Genomic DNA, 16,601 nt, shown 5'->3' with positions numbered 1-16,601 from the left:
TCCACGTTATCTTGCACGACTTGGCACTGAGAGGATATGGTAGCATTAACAGTTGAAAAGCAGATATCACTTCCTAGGATTCACGATTACTTATGTGACTAAGAACTATGGCAATATAACCAGAATGCCCATTAAATTCAAATGTTCAGGAGGAACAAAACACTTTTCTAACTGTGGATTTTTATTGACAAAGAAAGAATAAGCTGCAGAGAAAAAAATAAAGTTGCTTAACATAAACTGCAAGCAAGACTAGGAAAATGGGTCTCACTCTAGCTATGTGTCTCTAGTTCTGCAATAAGTACTGGTAAAAAAAGTAGCAGCACATAAAAAACAAGCATATAGTAAGAGCTGAACTTCAACACACCTACACTGAAGGCTAAATCCAATGGCTATAGCTACAACATCAATAAGGGAGACAGCAGTGCTGGGAGAAGCTGTACTGTAAACAAAGCTGTACTGTTAAGTATTTCTATCTTTTTCTGTGTTATGATGTAGACAATTTTCATAGTATTTTTGTTGCACAATTTTGCAAAACTTGAAATTCATTATGATTTCATCTTAAGTTTGTGAAGTATGAATACTAAATCATCCAGCAGAGGTATCAGAATGAGAATAACTCCAGGTCACTGTGCATGCACAGATAAATCATACTCTTAGCTTGGAAAACTAAAATAGTTCATAGAGTTGTAAAAGACAATATGAAATATAATCTAAGCTGCATTGAAGATACACTGCAGATTTGGAAGTGTTCTGGTGTTTACAAGTATCAAGAGAGTCAAGAAATCCTTATAGATGTAGATTTTTATGCCTTCCTCATGCAAATACAGAAGTATTTCACAGAAGCAGTCTGTGTCATGTTATTACAGAGGAAGCAGATAATGTCAATGTGGTAAAAAATATTCAGCACCTAAAAAGAACTAAGATCTAACCTAATTGGTAGCTTGCAAATATTCATTCAATGCTGATCTATTTGGACACAATTCTTATATTTTTTAAAAATAAAAAAAAGTACTAAAGAATAATCAACATAAGTGAATCAAATACTTCTACAGATGTTTTTCAAATCCTGAGAATAAAGAATACTGTCTCCACCCATATTTATTGAGAAATTCTGTAAACCACAGACAAAAATTAGGGGGCCTAACTGGAAGCCTAGGTTCTATTTATGGCACTGTATTCTCTTAATTATGATAGAAGAAATTATGAAGACAAATTATATTGGCATAAAATATATATGGTTTAGAGATCCATGCTGTAATTCTTCGAAGTAAGCCTAGAGGTATAATAGAAGAGTGGTATGAAAGAAAACAAAAATGTTGATTTAGCAAGGAATGTATTTTATAGTAAATAGTGTTGTAAAAAGCAATATATTTCTTGGGACTAAATAAATTTTAAAAGGTCTGTGTCAAAAATTTAATGGTATTCACATTTTTAAAAAAGTTTTGCTGCTTTTGAAAGTGAAATATTTTTGAATTTTAGAGGCTCCAATGTTGCCTCAAGACTGAAATAACACCAAGCAAGCATTCCAGAGATCACGGGACTACTAAGTTCCTCGGTCATCAGAAGGTCCTTCTACTCCACAAGGGTGTCCAAGGGTCATGCTGGACTCGCCCTATATCTTTTTATATCTACATCTTATCTTCTGTTTCCTAATTGGATTATAGTGCAGTAAAAATGACTATCTGTTTTTGTACTTAATTTTGGGTTCGAGTCTAGGAAAAAACTGCTATTAAGCACATGGAAACATTTTGTAGGGCTGAAGGAGGCTGATATGATGCTATGTAATTATTCACCTGCAAGTACCTCTTCAATAAAGGGTTAGTAAATGAGAGGGAACAGACAGAGAGCCTTTTCTTAAATAAGCAGTCACTTCATATTACTTTATAACAGTTTGAATTCAGTACTGCAAGGCAGGGTATGAGGGCAGAGGTGTAAGAACTGAGCAACTGCTAAATTGTAGAATCATAGAAACATTTTGATTTGAAAGGACCTTTAAGATCATCAAGTCTAACTGTTAACCTGCTGAGTCAATGAGAGATTTTTGCATTATTAGTGGTCCTACTGCCCCAAGAGTGGGTGCTATGGTACCCATAACCTCATGTAATATGGAAGCACTCAGTTAGCACCCTGGGTCAATATCATATAGATCCATAAAGCTATGATCTGAAAGTAGAAGGAGACTTCATGTCAAATGACACAGAAAATGAACACTGACAGTGACACCAAATCTTTCCCTTCCATATAATCACTGAGTTGGAAACACATTGGAACTGGAAAACAAAAGAGACAGAAGAAAACTTCATGGCTGTGGAGGAATGCAAAGAACATTACCTTGCAAGTTGAGTAATAGGATGAAGAAGATTGACAGAAATTTCTTAACCTTAAAAAAGTTATGAGAATTCCACTTGCCTTCAGAAATACTTAACACATAGCCTTTACTGTAAGAGATTCTCTACTTGAAATAAATTACAGTCCAGGTAAACTCTCAGTCAGCAGCATTTTTAGATGTTAAATCTATGTTTTTTAAAAAGCAATCCAGATAGAGAACAAGCAGATAAAAGCTAATACACTTCATACACTGACAGCACTTCCAACAGAATAAACAACTAGCTATCTCATCTAGAAGCACAACTGGTCAAACTTTAAACCAATGTGATCTAAATTTATCCATGAAAGAAATATGGTGGGGTCTTTAACAGAAAAAAAAGTTTATTTCCTTTTCTTCAGAAGTCTTCATTGCTCCTCCACCTATCTGAACATAGATGATTTCACCCCATCACTCCAGCATGCCAGCACAGGTTTTTTTTTCTTTTCTTTTAGCAGTTTTTCAGAAATATTCCTGTCACATCACCGTAAGAGGTGAAAGACTCACACAGATAATTTCTTTCACAAGCTGTATGAAAACAAATACTCCTATTTCTGTAGTAAGTTATCCCTGCTTTTATTTTACATAAACCTTCATGGCAGAATTGTTTTAGACATAATGGAAACAGAATGGAAAAACATAAGGAAAAATTGATGAAATGTCTAAAAATTTTGTTAAAATACAGGGATTAAAGATGGATAATGTTCCTGAAAGCAAAAATCCATCACTTATTCAATATAAATACAAATGCAAATAAATCTGCAAAGAGTGATACTAATTTTATGTTTTAAAAAGGGAATGAATTTCATTGGTGAACTCTGTCATTTATAGGACAGAAACAGGACTTGAGATTCATTATTTTATATAATTTGATGTATGACATAGAAAGAGTTTTGGCATTAGAACAGTTCTTTAAAAGAAATTAAATTAGAGTTAATTTAATAAATAGGCTCAGCAAAACAATGCATCTTCAGAAGCAGGTATTATTCCATTTCATGCAAAGCAAGGAAAGTGTTGAGGGTTTCTATTTTTTCTTTTGTCACTAAAAATTGCATCAACATAATCAATGCAAAATTCAGTGTCTGTTTAGTCTTTACCTACATGATGAGATGCTGAACTACTATAAACCAAAGAAATTTCATGTATTTCAATACACTTCTGTATATTAAACATTTCCCTGGTTTATGTGAAGATAAACTCGTACATGTGTAAAAAAAATGCAAGGCGAAACACCCAGCAAGCCAGTTGATTCTAACCAGTACTTTTCATCCTTGATTTCTCTGTCCTCACTCAACATTTTTTTCTTTTTTTTTTTTCACACCTAAATACATAGAAAGGATCAAATTACAAGTGTTTTGCTCAAAATTACTAGGCAACCAGCTTTATTGATTCCCAGAATGTTAACTGTGCAGTTAGATGTCTTTCCTTGCAATATAAGATTCATGGTATGGCCCTAAGTATTCTTGTTTTCATATAGTCATATTAAAATAGGTCAACACTGATAGTGGGAATTTTAGCTCACTTTGTATTAAAATTCCATGTATCAACTTTTGGGCCTATTCTTTCTCATATGTTCTATGACAAAAATAACAACTTCTATTTGTATTTCACATTGAAATCAGTGGTTCTAAAGTGCCCAGGCACGAGAAAACATTTAATGGGCATGAATAGAAGTTCTCCTTCATTTATAGAACTTGGAATTTCTGGGGCCTACTGCTGACTTCTGTTTCAAAGCTCTGTTGTTGATATAGGCTACACAGTTAACACTGCAACTGACAGCAGTAAGTACCCTGATGTGTTTTCAGAATGGGAGAAAATTTACCTTAATATCAAAAGCTCCTGGCTGACCAACTTTGTTATAGAGTTCCAGCTGGTTCTTGACAGGTGTTACCCACAATATCACCTGATTTAGTTGTTGATCAAGTTCTGTGAAATCCTTTAGCAGAATCTCGATTTCCTTTTGTTTCTCTGGAAGGGATTTGGACACCTGGAAAAAATACCAGAAGCCACGATTTTAGTGAAAAGAAAGTAACATAAAGCAACATGATACTATGCATATATACACTTATAAAAATGTTAAAATAAAGTTTTATACCCTTGTAAAAGGAAGAGTAGGAAAGAATAGACCCACCAATCACATTCTTATGGTATCTTGCAGGTCAGTAAAACAAACTCTTTCCAAAAAAACTCACAACAAAACAAAACAAAAAAAACAATAAAAAAACCCCAATAAAACAAAACAACAACAACAAAAAAACCAAACAAAAAGAAACCCAGAAAACACACACACACACAAAAAAAACCAAACCAAAACAAAACAAACCTCAGCAGGCTTCTTATTTTTGTGGTAAAAAGTTGTTATCTCTGTATATGAAACTGTTTTAAAGGACAATTTTTAATCAGGAAAAATAATAGTGCAAATATGAAATTGACAGTTTTAATGTTATAATCTTTCTCAGCCTCTTAAATCTAGACATTGATAAGCACTTGTTTTCTTACAAGGTGTTCAGAGTTTAAATAAGCAGGAATAAACACATACAACAAAGAAAAGTAATGAAGATGTATCATCAATAGTGATGGAGCCACTTGATTACCTGATTTGCATTCAAAGCAGTCAGATTTCTATCTAAGCACATTCTTCTGTGCCAACAATATCAGCAATTAAGACCAGTGAATGGCATAGTTCAAATCCAACAGCAGTTGCAGTAAATATAGGAACAGGTTGAAATAAATAAGCTACCACAAGGCTTCATGCTGTCCTTCACAGATTGTTTTCTCTAGCTAGAGAGGTGAGGTGTTACAATGTTACCTAATAGGCAACTTACAAACATATATTAAGGGAGAAACTATCTCTACTTTTTAAAAAATAATCCAGAACAGTAAGCATTGGGAGTGGGAAGAGATAAGAAACAATAGCAGTTAATTATTAAAATCAGCCCAGAAGTATGGTTAGCTTCCCATATCAGGAAAAATGAGGCTTCTCAGTGTTCACAGTTTTCAAGTAAATGTTATAAATAAAGCATCCATTCAAAAAGTCTCAAGGTTTCTGAAGCACACAATGAAATATAAGTTCCCTGTAATGTTACATAGCATTTATGGAAGTACTGTTATCATAACGCTTTGCTACAGAGGTATTACTGCTGTGTCCTAATTCCCTAGTGATGTTATTTTATAGAATACAATAAATCTAAACGCATCATAGACATGAAAACAATGAAGGTTACTAAATAAAACAACAATAAAACCCAAACAAGACCAATCAACCACCTTCTGAGAGAATGGGAAGCACGCAACTGTCCCACAAAACGTATATTTCTTCACAAATTTGGTTTGAAAATCCTAGTTTGTTGGTACTGAAATAACCCCTATACATATACTTTGCATATCATTTATTAGAGCACACTTAAATGATATTTGTAATTCAAGATATTGATCTGCCATGTATTAAATTATATCTATTGTTCATTACAGTAACCCTATAATACCCTATTTATTAAAAGCTGACCCATGAGTCAAGTTACTTTTTCCCTGTCCCCAGTCTCTTTAAATATAATAAATATTCTGTTTTTCCAGAATGGCCCCAGATATGAAAGAAAACAATTAAAAATGCATTCATTTCCCTAATGTGCTAACTCAATATCTATGCAAACCTTGGCCTAATTTCACAGAAGATAAATTTCATCTTTCTTACAACTTTTGAATATTAATGTCCAATGTTTAGTAGTTTTAATAATGTAAACAATTTTCCCAGAAATACTATTCGAAGTAAATAGGTAATCACAAGCAGATAAAAATCCAAGCTGACTTCTGAAGATCTAACATATAAATTAACCTGCTTCAAATACACATTAATCAAGGATATTTGGTCTATCACAAGACAGAGAAAGCAAAACTTCTGGGTGGGGAGGGAGGAAACAAACTCTATGCTGAGTAATCAGTGCAGGGAAGTATAAGATGAAAGCTCAGGTGTTGGTGGCAGACTGTACTTCAACCTACTGTTTTGAAAAACAATCACAAAAGGAAAAGATAGCAAATTAAATTCTACCTATAGTAAAAGGTAAATTTTCACATGAATAAATGCAGTCTCTTCTTACAAGTTGGCCCCTTCACTAAAATTATAGCACAAACATATGATTCTAATATTTTAAAATTTTTGATTAAAAAAGAAATCCAGGTCATTGTGACTTAGTTCATTATATACAGAAATCTCATATCTACTTTTATCACAGTGACAAAAAAGGCAACAGTTATTAAATAAATAAAGGACTTTCTTCAGACTCAGACAATAGAGTTACAGATCACAGAAATCACAGAATAGTCATGGTTGGAAAGGACTTCTGAGATCACAGAATCCAACCATAAAAAAAAACCAAAAACAAACCCAAAACAGAACAATAAAGCAACCTCCCTATAATCTGGGCCACTAGAGGATTCCTTGAAGTGCCACATCTACACATTTCTTAAATACCTCCAGGGATAGTGACTCAACCACTTCCTTGGGGACATTGTTCCAGTGTCTGACCACTCTTACTGTAAAGAAATTCCTCCTGATATCTAATCTAAACCTCCCCTGCTGCAACTTCAGACCATTGCCTCCGGTTCTGTCATTATTCACTTGGGAGAAGAGGCCAACACCCACCTAACTCCTTTCAGGTAGCTGTAGAGGGCAATGAGGCCTCACCTCAGCCTCCCCTTCTCCAAACTAAATATGCCCCGTTCCCTCAGCCTCTCCTCTTAGGAGTTGTTCTCTAGGCCCCTCACCAGCTTGTTAGTTCTCCTCTGGACATGCTCCAGCCCCTCAGTGTCCTTCTTGTAGTGAGGGGCCCAGAACTGGACACAGGATTCGAGGTGCAGCCTCACCAGTGCCAAGTACAAAGGCACAACCACTAGTGAGCCCTGTGGCTTTTTTGTCCTGATGTATATCACCACTTCTCACCTCAAGTGACTCACCTCAGCAGCCTGAGGGCTGTCCTTAGACTCATCTCTACTGAGTCTGGTTTTATCCCTTTCTCCGCTCAAGCCTAATTTAAAGCCCTCTCAATAAGGGCTGTACTTGGCCTTATTGAATGTCATACAATTGGCCTTGCCCCATTGATGCAGCCTTTCCAGGTCCCTCTGTACAACCTTTCCACCCCCAAGCAGATCAACACCCCCACCCAATTTGGTGTTGTCTGAAAACTTACTGAGGGTGCAGTCAATTCCCTGGTCCAGAGCACTGATAAAGCTATTAAACACAACTGGCCCCAAAACTGAGCCCTGAGGGATACCACTGGTGACTGGCCACCAAGTAGATTTCACCTCATTAATCACAACTCTCTGGGCACAGCCATCCAGCCAGTTTTTTACCCAGGGAAGAGTACACTTCTCTATGCCATGATCTGCCAGCTTCTCCAGAAGAATGCTGTGGGAGATAGAATCAAAAGCCTTACCACATAAATACTTAAAAAGGCAATACCTTATAAGATACAAGTAACATTACATGCCAATGTACGGAAAGCAGTCTTAGATTCTGGATCATGGGGATTGCATTTGCTTTTTTTTTTTTTTTTTTTTTTTGTGGCATCAATCTGCTAATCTGGCTAATTGAATTAGAGTCAGATGAGTTTAAGGTAATTACAAGTCTGAATTTCAATACAAGGTACCGCTTCAGACTGTCTCTTGGGGAACAGCTTGTTCAGCTTGTTTCCTGAGCTAATTCTGAAGCTCACCAGAAGTATAGTTTGGGAAATAGTAATTTGGGAAAACCTCCATGGAGAAATGGACATTGGCATGATGAGTGTAGGTCCATATTTATGCCCTTTTTGTGGTAGAGGAGGACACAAGAAGTCTGAAGGAGTGCCCTTTTTCCTTACAGTCTTTCAAGCTTGCTGTTCACAACTGCAGGAGTTCAACCTCTGAAGTGGCTTTCTGATGCTGGTGGAACCTACAGCCATCCCACTGTCCTTCTGTCTCTGGGTTTTCTCTACAAGTTCTTGCATGCCTCCACTGGAGAGTAAGCAATGACTGGCATCCTGCTTCAAGTCTCTTTTCTACACTTTTACTTTTGGCCCCCTTCCTTCCCCATCCTGCTTTTATCCATTTGTGCTTTCAGGGTAACCATCCAGTGTCTACTCAGTTTCATCCCTATTAGTATCTTATTTCTTTTCCTTTAATTTAAGGAAGACTGTTAGGTTTTGTCAGAGGAGGGCTGATGTTCTTCACTAAGGCAGAAGGCCAGTGGAAACAGTGATCATAAGTCAACACCTGAAGAAGATTAAAACCAGAGCAAATATGTGAGATGCTTTCTCCAAAATCTAAGACTGAACACTGACCTAACCAAAAAGTGTTACAGGCTGGCAAAGAAATCAGTTGCAAATGGCAACTATATAGAGAAAAGAACAACTTCAAATAGAACATCTTTCTAAGTATCTAGCTTAGTCCTTTACATATGAATGTCATATTTTCAACTTTGCCTTATTTGTCAGCAGATCAACATTGAAAACTTACCTTGGTTTGCAATCAAAAGGGGAAAAAGTAAATTTTCAAGTGCAAAGGACAGTAAAAGTATGGATTGTTCATTCAAAGAAAAAATTCTGATTTCAGCATCAAAGCACTGTATCATTTCAATGATGTGTCAAAATATTAATCTCAAAGTATGTGGTACATCTAAAATGTTGTACTTAGTTCACATGTTAATTAATTTAGATTAACTGAAAGCTTAGTAACATAACATTAGACAAGATTTCTGCTCTAAATTGGGGTAAGAGGTCCTAACCATGCAAACTGACACTGGTCTTCACAAGACTTAATTTTATTCTAGTTTTAAATTATCAAACCATTTCCACTTAATTGTATGTATTCCAATGTTTGTTCTATTCATAAGAATACTAAAGAAACTATAAATAAATTACCAGCAAAGAAATTATAACTTCTTTCAAAATGTTTGAATGCTCTGTGAAATTTAAAGAATTGCATATTTTCAAAGGCTACATCTTTATCTAATATATATATATACACACACATATAAAAATTGTAAAATTATTTGCACTGCTTGTGTCTTTTCCATCTGAACTTCTTTCCACACCCAGCCCAATCTGAATACCTTGGTGCGAAATGATATAAATGCACAGCTTGGCAATGTAGATCTCCTTGATCATTTCACATGCATCTGTTTTCCATTGATAATTTCTACTGTAGCTTTAGAAAATTTGTTTTCAAACACACAGTTGTGTGCATGCATTATGGCATGAACTACAGCTGACCAGATGTAAAGGAATATCATTTCATATGATAGCAGTAACCATAACAGGAGGAATAGGCACTATAAAGTCTATTGTCTGATGTAAAATCACATTCTGAGTCCCCGTTCTGTTCAATTCTTTATGAATATCCACAGAGCAGATTCAATTAACTAAGTATCAATTAAAATAATAGTTGTTGAGTTACAGTTCAAACTTCTGGTTCAGCAACAATGCTTAAAATGAAAAAGCTGAAGCTAATTACTTAGAGACAGTAAGAAAGAAATAAAAATGGGAAGCTGTCTTTCAGAGGTCAAAAATGTTATTACAAATGAATGAACTTGATAAATTATATTAATAGTAAGGAATCACTATCATTATTGGCATCTACCACCTGAAGTAAGGAAAGTCATTAAAATGACTTACATACTAATACCTGACTTTGAATATTTCCCTTCTCTATCACAAGTCAATGTAAAGATAATTTCCTATTTACTGGAAATTACCGAATAAAAGATAATGCAGTTATTACTCAGATGCTTGGGAATACAGATGCAGAGATGCAACTCCCCAATATGTCACTTGTCAAAAAAGAACATAGAAATTTCTCCTAATGGTGTGTGGAGAGAAAAGTAATCCCAAATTCCAACATTTTAACAGCAGTGGAATTTTTTTCCCACTAATATTAGGTAAGGTATCCCTTTTCCTTGTTAGCTGTCTCACCAGCACCTCAGTAACAGATCAGTACTTATATCTTATTTTAATGAACCTGACAGTGGATTAAAATTTTTCTTTCTTGATATGCATAACATGACAAATTATAATGAACTGCAAGGAATATGAGCAAAAGTGTGTTGTACAGTATCTGTTAGCAATGTTTTCCTTCTACTCCTCACTCTTCTGATAAACAAAGAACTTTGTGAAAGTAGATTTCTACTGCAGAATAACTAGTAGTGACAGGTTTGAAAAAGTACAATTGTTTCCCTACAGAAAAATAAAGAATGTATAGCTTTCTGTATGATTTGCTTTCCTAAGTAAATGCAAAACAAGCAGCACCTTCTCCCTATTCAGTTTCTGCAAAAATAGAAATATTAGGAAAAAAGGAGACAGGTGAATACGGTGCACACAGCCCACAATATAAATGGAATGAAAGCAGGCTTTTACATTGTCCACATTAAGACTTGGATAATAAAGAAATAACTAAAGTATGAAAACTATTAGATGCAAGGCTTATTCCAGACTTACTGATAAATCCTAAGTAACACATAACATTTTTTTAAAACAAAATTAAAACAAAACAAAACCACCCAAAAAACAAAAAAACCCAACCAACCAATCCTCTTAACGGTGTATTCATAATCTCAAGATTTTTTTTTTTTTTTTTATTTCTACTGATGCAGAACCCTAACCAGTTTACAAATCCAATGCACCAAACAATTTTCTGCTTCATTTGCATGTTTAGCTTTTTTAAAAGCAAACAAACATATCCTCTATCCCACTGATTCATTTTGGTTTTTCTTGCATGGCAATATGACTGTATATATTACAGTCTTCTAAATACTTGTATGGTTTATATATTTAATATTTATAACTGTCATTCACTCTGCTGTCTCCTATCACAGTGATTCTCCTTTGTCTAGAGCATTTTTGAGCATTAGATCTCTGCTAAATAATCTAGTCCTCAATTTTCTTTTCTTTATCTTTGTTTCTTACTCAGTTCCATAAATCTAAAAGCAGCTGTAAAGGGGGTGTAGTATGATTCCTGAAATGACTCTTAATAAAGGATCTTCTGAAAGAAAAATTATTTCATAATATAATAACCTTTTTTCTTGCTTTGCAGAAGATAATACTATACCTATCTTCCAGACTATATTTAGTCTGTGAGGCAAGAAAGCTCCAGCACTTACCCCATAGTACCAGCAGCCTGCCCAAAAAGTTACCCTATGCCTATCAGCCAAAGCCCAACATACAAATGGGGAGAAGAGAAAATGACAGGAAATCTTACTATTCAGCACAGGGCTGAATGTGTTTCCCAAGGGAAAAACAACATTTCTTTGCAGGGTATTATAAACAATGTCTGATGTGGCCAAGAGCAATATCTTCTTGTGGTTTGGCAAGCAATAGCAGCCCATTTGGTCTTTACACGACAGAGTTCTTCCTATCTATTGCTTTGCCTTTTTGCTTTCCTAAGATCACACATTATCCAATTCCTTTACTTTCAAGATCATGCCCAGTTCTGAAAGCTTGACCTCCATGCACCATCAGCTCATAGTGCCAATCACTCAATAGATAAACCAAGCATATCCATACTTTCTTCCATTCTGTTACCTACTTCTGGGAGAATCTTCCCACAAGCATTCACAAAACTGCTGTGGAGTTCCTAAAAAACTGCCATCTGCCAGAATGCCTGACAAACAAAATAAAGCCAAAAGGCATTGTAATAAAACAAATGAAAAATATTTATACAACACACAATACCTTAAAACACAAGCTATAAACTTAGAATCATTATTGAGTTTGCTCAAAGAGGTCTCCATAGGAATGAAAAAAAGACAAGATTTTTTTAATTGCTGTAATTGGAACTAAGATTAAGCTCAGCAATAAAATCAGTATCAAACAGCAATTTCTGTCTCCATATAAGCTGCATAGATAAATAAAGTAGATAAACTACATTATTTCCACAATAAATAAACAGGGAAATTTTTGCATTATCATTGCTCTGTGAAGGTAAATACAGTTGGTAGGAATTTTGTCTGTACTTGTAAATTTTAGCTTTTCCAAGTAACAATTCAGTCTGTTAAAAATTATGGAAAAAAATTACTTTTGGTATTCCAGTTCTAGTGAGTGATCCTGACTGCCAAGTACTGTGCTGACGTGACTGACAGAAAACAAGTAGCAATTAATGTGCTTTTCTTTTTAACTGTTCTTCATGATTTATGCCATTTAGCACTTTGAAGAGAGTGAAAAATTTTCATTTGCAAGAAACATGCAGTTAATAGAAAATATGAGAGCGTGGGAGTTTCCTATGAAAACAGTGTTCCATGTACAGTTAAGTTCACTGTCATAGCAACAGGCCATTCTGAAGGTAACAATGATGCTGAATTTTTGAAAATGACCAACAAAAGGCAAGGCAAGATGAAGGGAAAAGAGAAGGGAAGTTTTAGCTTTAAGATCATTTCAGACTGTCTGTTTGGGAACTTTAATTATGTATGTTGTAGTATAGACAGGTCTGTATAATTCAAGTATAATATTTATCTTGTAAATAAAAAAATAATAAAACATGGGGTTTAGGTCCTACAGTCTTAACAGAAAAGCATGAAACACCTGACATATGATGGAAGTGTTTGTCTTGGAACTGAAGCTTTAAAAAGCCCAAACCATTGTCATTCACTAAGGTGTGAGTTGTTGTTCATTGCATGTGAAATCTCTCTCTCAGATACTCAGTTGTGAGAGTAAGGATTTGCCTAAAGCATCTTACTTGAATCTGACAGTTCATCAAGGTCAACATTCCCTCAATGAAGCTGTCAGCACAAATGTCTGGACAATTAGTACTTTTTATCTTGAATAGGTACAATTAGTACTTTTTATCATAGAATGCCTAGGATTGGAAGTGACCTCAAAAATCATCTAGTTCCAAATACCCTTCCATGAGCAGGAAAACCTATTACTAGATTAGTCTGCTCAAGGCCCAACCTGGCCTTGAACACTTCCAGACAGGAGGCAGCCACAACTTCCTTGGGCAACCCGTTCCAATATCTCATCACCCTAACAGGATCTCACCACTTTCACAGGAAAGAATTTTTTAATAATCTCTAACTTAAATCTCCCCTCTTCAAGTCTTAAAGCATAGCCCCTTTTCCTCTCATTACACACCCATGCAAAAAGCCCTACTCCAGCTTTCTTGTAGGCTCCCTTCAGGTATTGGAAAGCTGCTATAAGGTCCTCCCAAAGCCTCCTCTGAGAACAACCTCAACTTCCTCAGCCTGTCTTCATAGGGTAGGTGCTCCAGTCCTCTGATCATTTTAGTGGCTCTGCTCTGGACACTCTCAAGGAGCTCTATGTCCTCCTTATGTTGGGGACTCCAGAACTGGACACAGTGCTCCAGGAGGGATCTCACAAGAGCAGAGTAGAGGGGGAGAATCACCTTCCTTGACCTGCTGTCTGTGCTTCTTTTGGCCCAGCGCAGGACCCAGCTGACTCTCTGAGCTGCAAGCACACACTGCTGGCTCATGTTAAGTTTTTGGACCACCATCACCCCCAAGTCCTTCTTCTCAGGGCTGCCCTCAATCCTTTCTCCTTCAAACCTGCATTTGTGTGAGCCTGAACCCAGGTGCAAAACCTTGCACTTGGCTTCGTTGAACTTCATGCAGCTTGCACCAGTCCACTTCTCAAGCCTGCCAAGGTTCCTCTGGATGGCATCCCTTCCCTCCAGAGTGTTGACTTCACCACGCAATTTGGTGTCATCCACAAGCCTGCTGAGGGTGCATTCAATTCCACTCTCCATGTCACCAACAAAGATGTTGAACAGCACTGGTCCAAGAACCAACCCTTAAGGTACAACACTTATCACACATCTCCATTGGACACTGAGCCATTGATCACAATTCTTTGGGTGTGACCATCCATCCAGTTCCTTACCCAATGAGTGCTCCATCCATCAAATCTGTATTGTTGCGGTTTAGAGATCAGAATGTCATGTGGGACAGTGTTGAATGCTTTACACAGATCCAGGCAGATGACATCTCTTCCTCTGCCTTGGTCCACCAAGGCTGTGACCCTATCATAAAAGGCCAACAGCTGAGTCAGGAAGGTCCTGCCCTTAGAGAAGCCATGTTGGCTGTCATCAATCACACTTTTGTTATCTACATGCCTTAGCAGAGCCTTCAGGAGGATCTGGTCCATGATCCTGCCAGGCACAGAGGTGAGACTGACTGGCCTGTAGTTCCTTTGGGTCTTCTTTTTTTCCATTTTTGAAAATGGGGATTATGTTCCCCTTTTTCAGTCAGTGGGAATTTCACCAGACTGCCATGATTTTTCAAATATGATTGAGAGTAACTCTGTCCACTGTCTGTAAACTTTTCTACCTCTGTGTCTAGGAGTTCCTTGCTCATCCAGATAGGCCTCCTGGCACTACTGCCTGCCTTCCTCTTCATTGGGACACATTGGTCGTGGGCATGGAGAAGGTGATCTTGGAGTGTGGACGTTTTTCTGGGCTCCCTTCCAGCCAAGGGCTTTATCCCATTGTACCCTAGCAAGCAGATCCCTGAAGAGACCAAAGCCTGATCTATCAAATCAAGTGCCATCAGCTTACTTTGCATGTTTCTCACTGCCCTAACAATCTTGAATTCTATAGTCACTGCAGTCTAGTCTCCCACTGAGTTTTCCATTGCTCACCAGCTCATGTCTGTTGGTGAGAATAAGATCCAGAATAGCTCCTTTTCTGGTTGGTTCCTCTACTATTTGGAGAAGGAAGTTGTCCTCAATGCACTCCAGGAGCACCAGTGGAATGCCGGTGCTTTGCTGTGTTGTCACGCCAGCAGATATAGGTGTGGTTAAAGTCCCCCATGAGGACCATGGCTTGTGAGGGTGAAGCTGGTCCTGTCTGTCTAAAGAGGGCCCCATCCACTTGGTCATCCTGGTTTGATGACCTATAGCAGACCCATCCAGATATCACTTATCCCTGACTTCCCTTTAATCCTGACCCACAGGGTCTCCCTCAGCTCCTTATCCATCCCCAGGTAGAGCTCCATGGTCTCCAGCTGTCATTATGTAGAGGGTGACATCCCCTCCTTTTTTGCCCTCCCTGTCCTTCCTAAATAGTTTATATTCAGCCATCCCTACACTCCAGTCATAGCAGCTGTCCCACCAGGTTTCAGAGATACAAATAACACTATAGCGTCTGTCCTCAACATGGTGGATGTGGAATGAACTGAGGATCTCCTCCCCTGGCATCCAACCAGCATTGGCATATCCAACCTTTAACTTAAAAGCTGTGTGACTGCAATGCTACAAAATAATCAGAGAAAATAAACAACTTTATAAATTTGGAAAACACACATTTATCTTACTGTATCTACATGGTCAGGATTAACATCAGTGTATGGACAGGATTAAAATTATTCATTAACTCCTTGAACCTTTAATAGACTTAAAAAATGATAATACTAAAAATGCATCAGGAATTCTCATGACTGCTGTGATATTTATTCATAACTCTCTAGCAGTTATTTCCTCTTTTGAGGAAGCTAACCCAGCTTTTTGCCTTTTGATAAAATGAGTAAAAAGTATTAAGATTTCTAATTTGAAAGACTAATTTACAAATGAATATTAAAATTTTATATCTAGGTTAATAGCATTCAGGACAGTCTTCTATGAAATAATCAAATAATGAATTTTTCAAAAATAGAAATCTGTTTAATATTGGGTATCCAAACCTGAAACATTTATTGTGACATGTAGTTATGAAAGCATAGCTATCCACTCAGAGTTTGTATTAGAGAAAAAAAGAAATAAAGAAATTGGTAAATAGAATGTTTACAAATTTTCTTGCCTGGAAGCATAATATTTGTTCAAGATTATTAGCTTTTATTATCCTGAAATAGAAGCATCCCAACACCACAAACATTCCAACTGATATTCATAGATGTGTTGTGTACTTACTTTTAAGCAAACAAAACCATGTGTTCCTTGCTTTTTTTTTTTTTTTTTTAATGGAAACACACTTTGGAATTATATTGGGGTTTGACTTAATAAATGCTCTAAAACAGAGTATTATTCAGAAAGACCTCATTAGAAAGACGAATTATAAAAACTTCAAAACATAGAAGCAATTCTACCCACCAAATACAAATCTAGGCTTGTCAAGTGTTGAAAGTCTCTCACGTTTCTCCTCTTTTTGAAAAACTATTCCAGAATCTGTTGACCCTGTTTCATGTGAGGTGTGGGAGATTACAGAGACAGTGCAGTTCCTCTTAGCTTCTGAGGAACTCACAGTAACAACTAACACAGTAAGTAAGGAA

The 16,601-nt window shown here is 36.6% G+C and overlaps 1 protein-coding gene across 4 annotated transcripts in view; it reads right to left on the bottom strand.

Moving 5' to 3' along the window:
- Positions 1-16,601, bottom strand: part of DMD (dystrophin) — a 950,620-nt gene that overhangs the window by 349,322 nt on the left and 584,697 nt on the right. For all 4 annotated transcript variants that reach the window (XM_030448312.1, XM_030448319.1, XM_030448327.1 and 1 more), the window contains exon 48: positions 4,188-4,352. In XM_030448312.1, the coding sequence (XP_030304172.1) occupies positions 4,188-4,352 (165 nt within the window). The remainder of the gene's footprint in view (positions 1-4,187; positions 4,353-16,601) is intronic.

This window comes from Calypte anna, chromosome 1 (genome assembly GCF_003957555.1).
Source record: "Calypte anna isolate BGI_N300 chromosome 1, bCalAnn1_v1.p, whole genome shotgun sequence".
Classification (NCBI taxonomy): Eukaryota; Metazoa; Chordata; class Aves; order Apodiformes; family Trochilidae; genus Calypte; species Calypte anna.
Note: the sequence above shows the minus strand (reverse complement) of the source record. Positions and strands in the feature narration are given on the sequence as shown.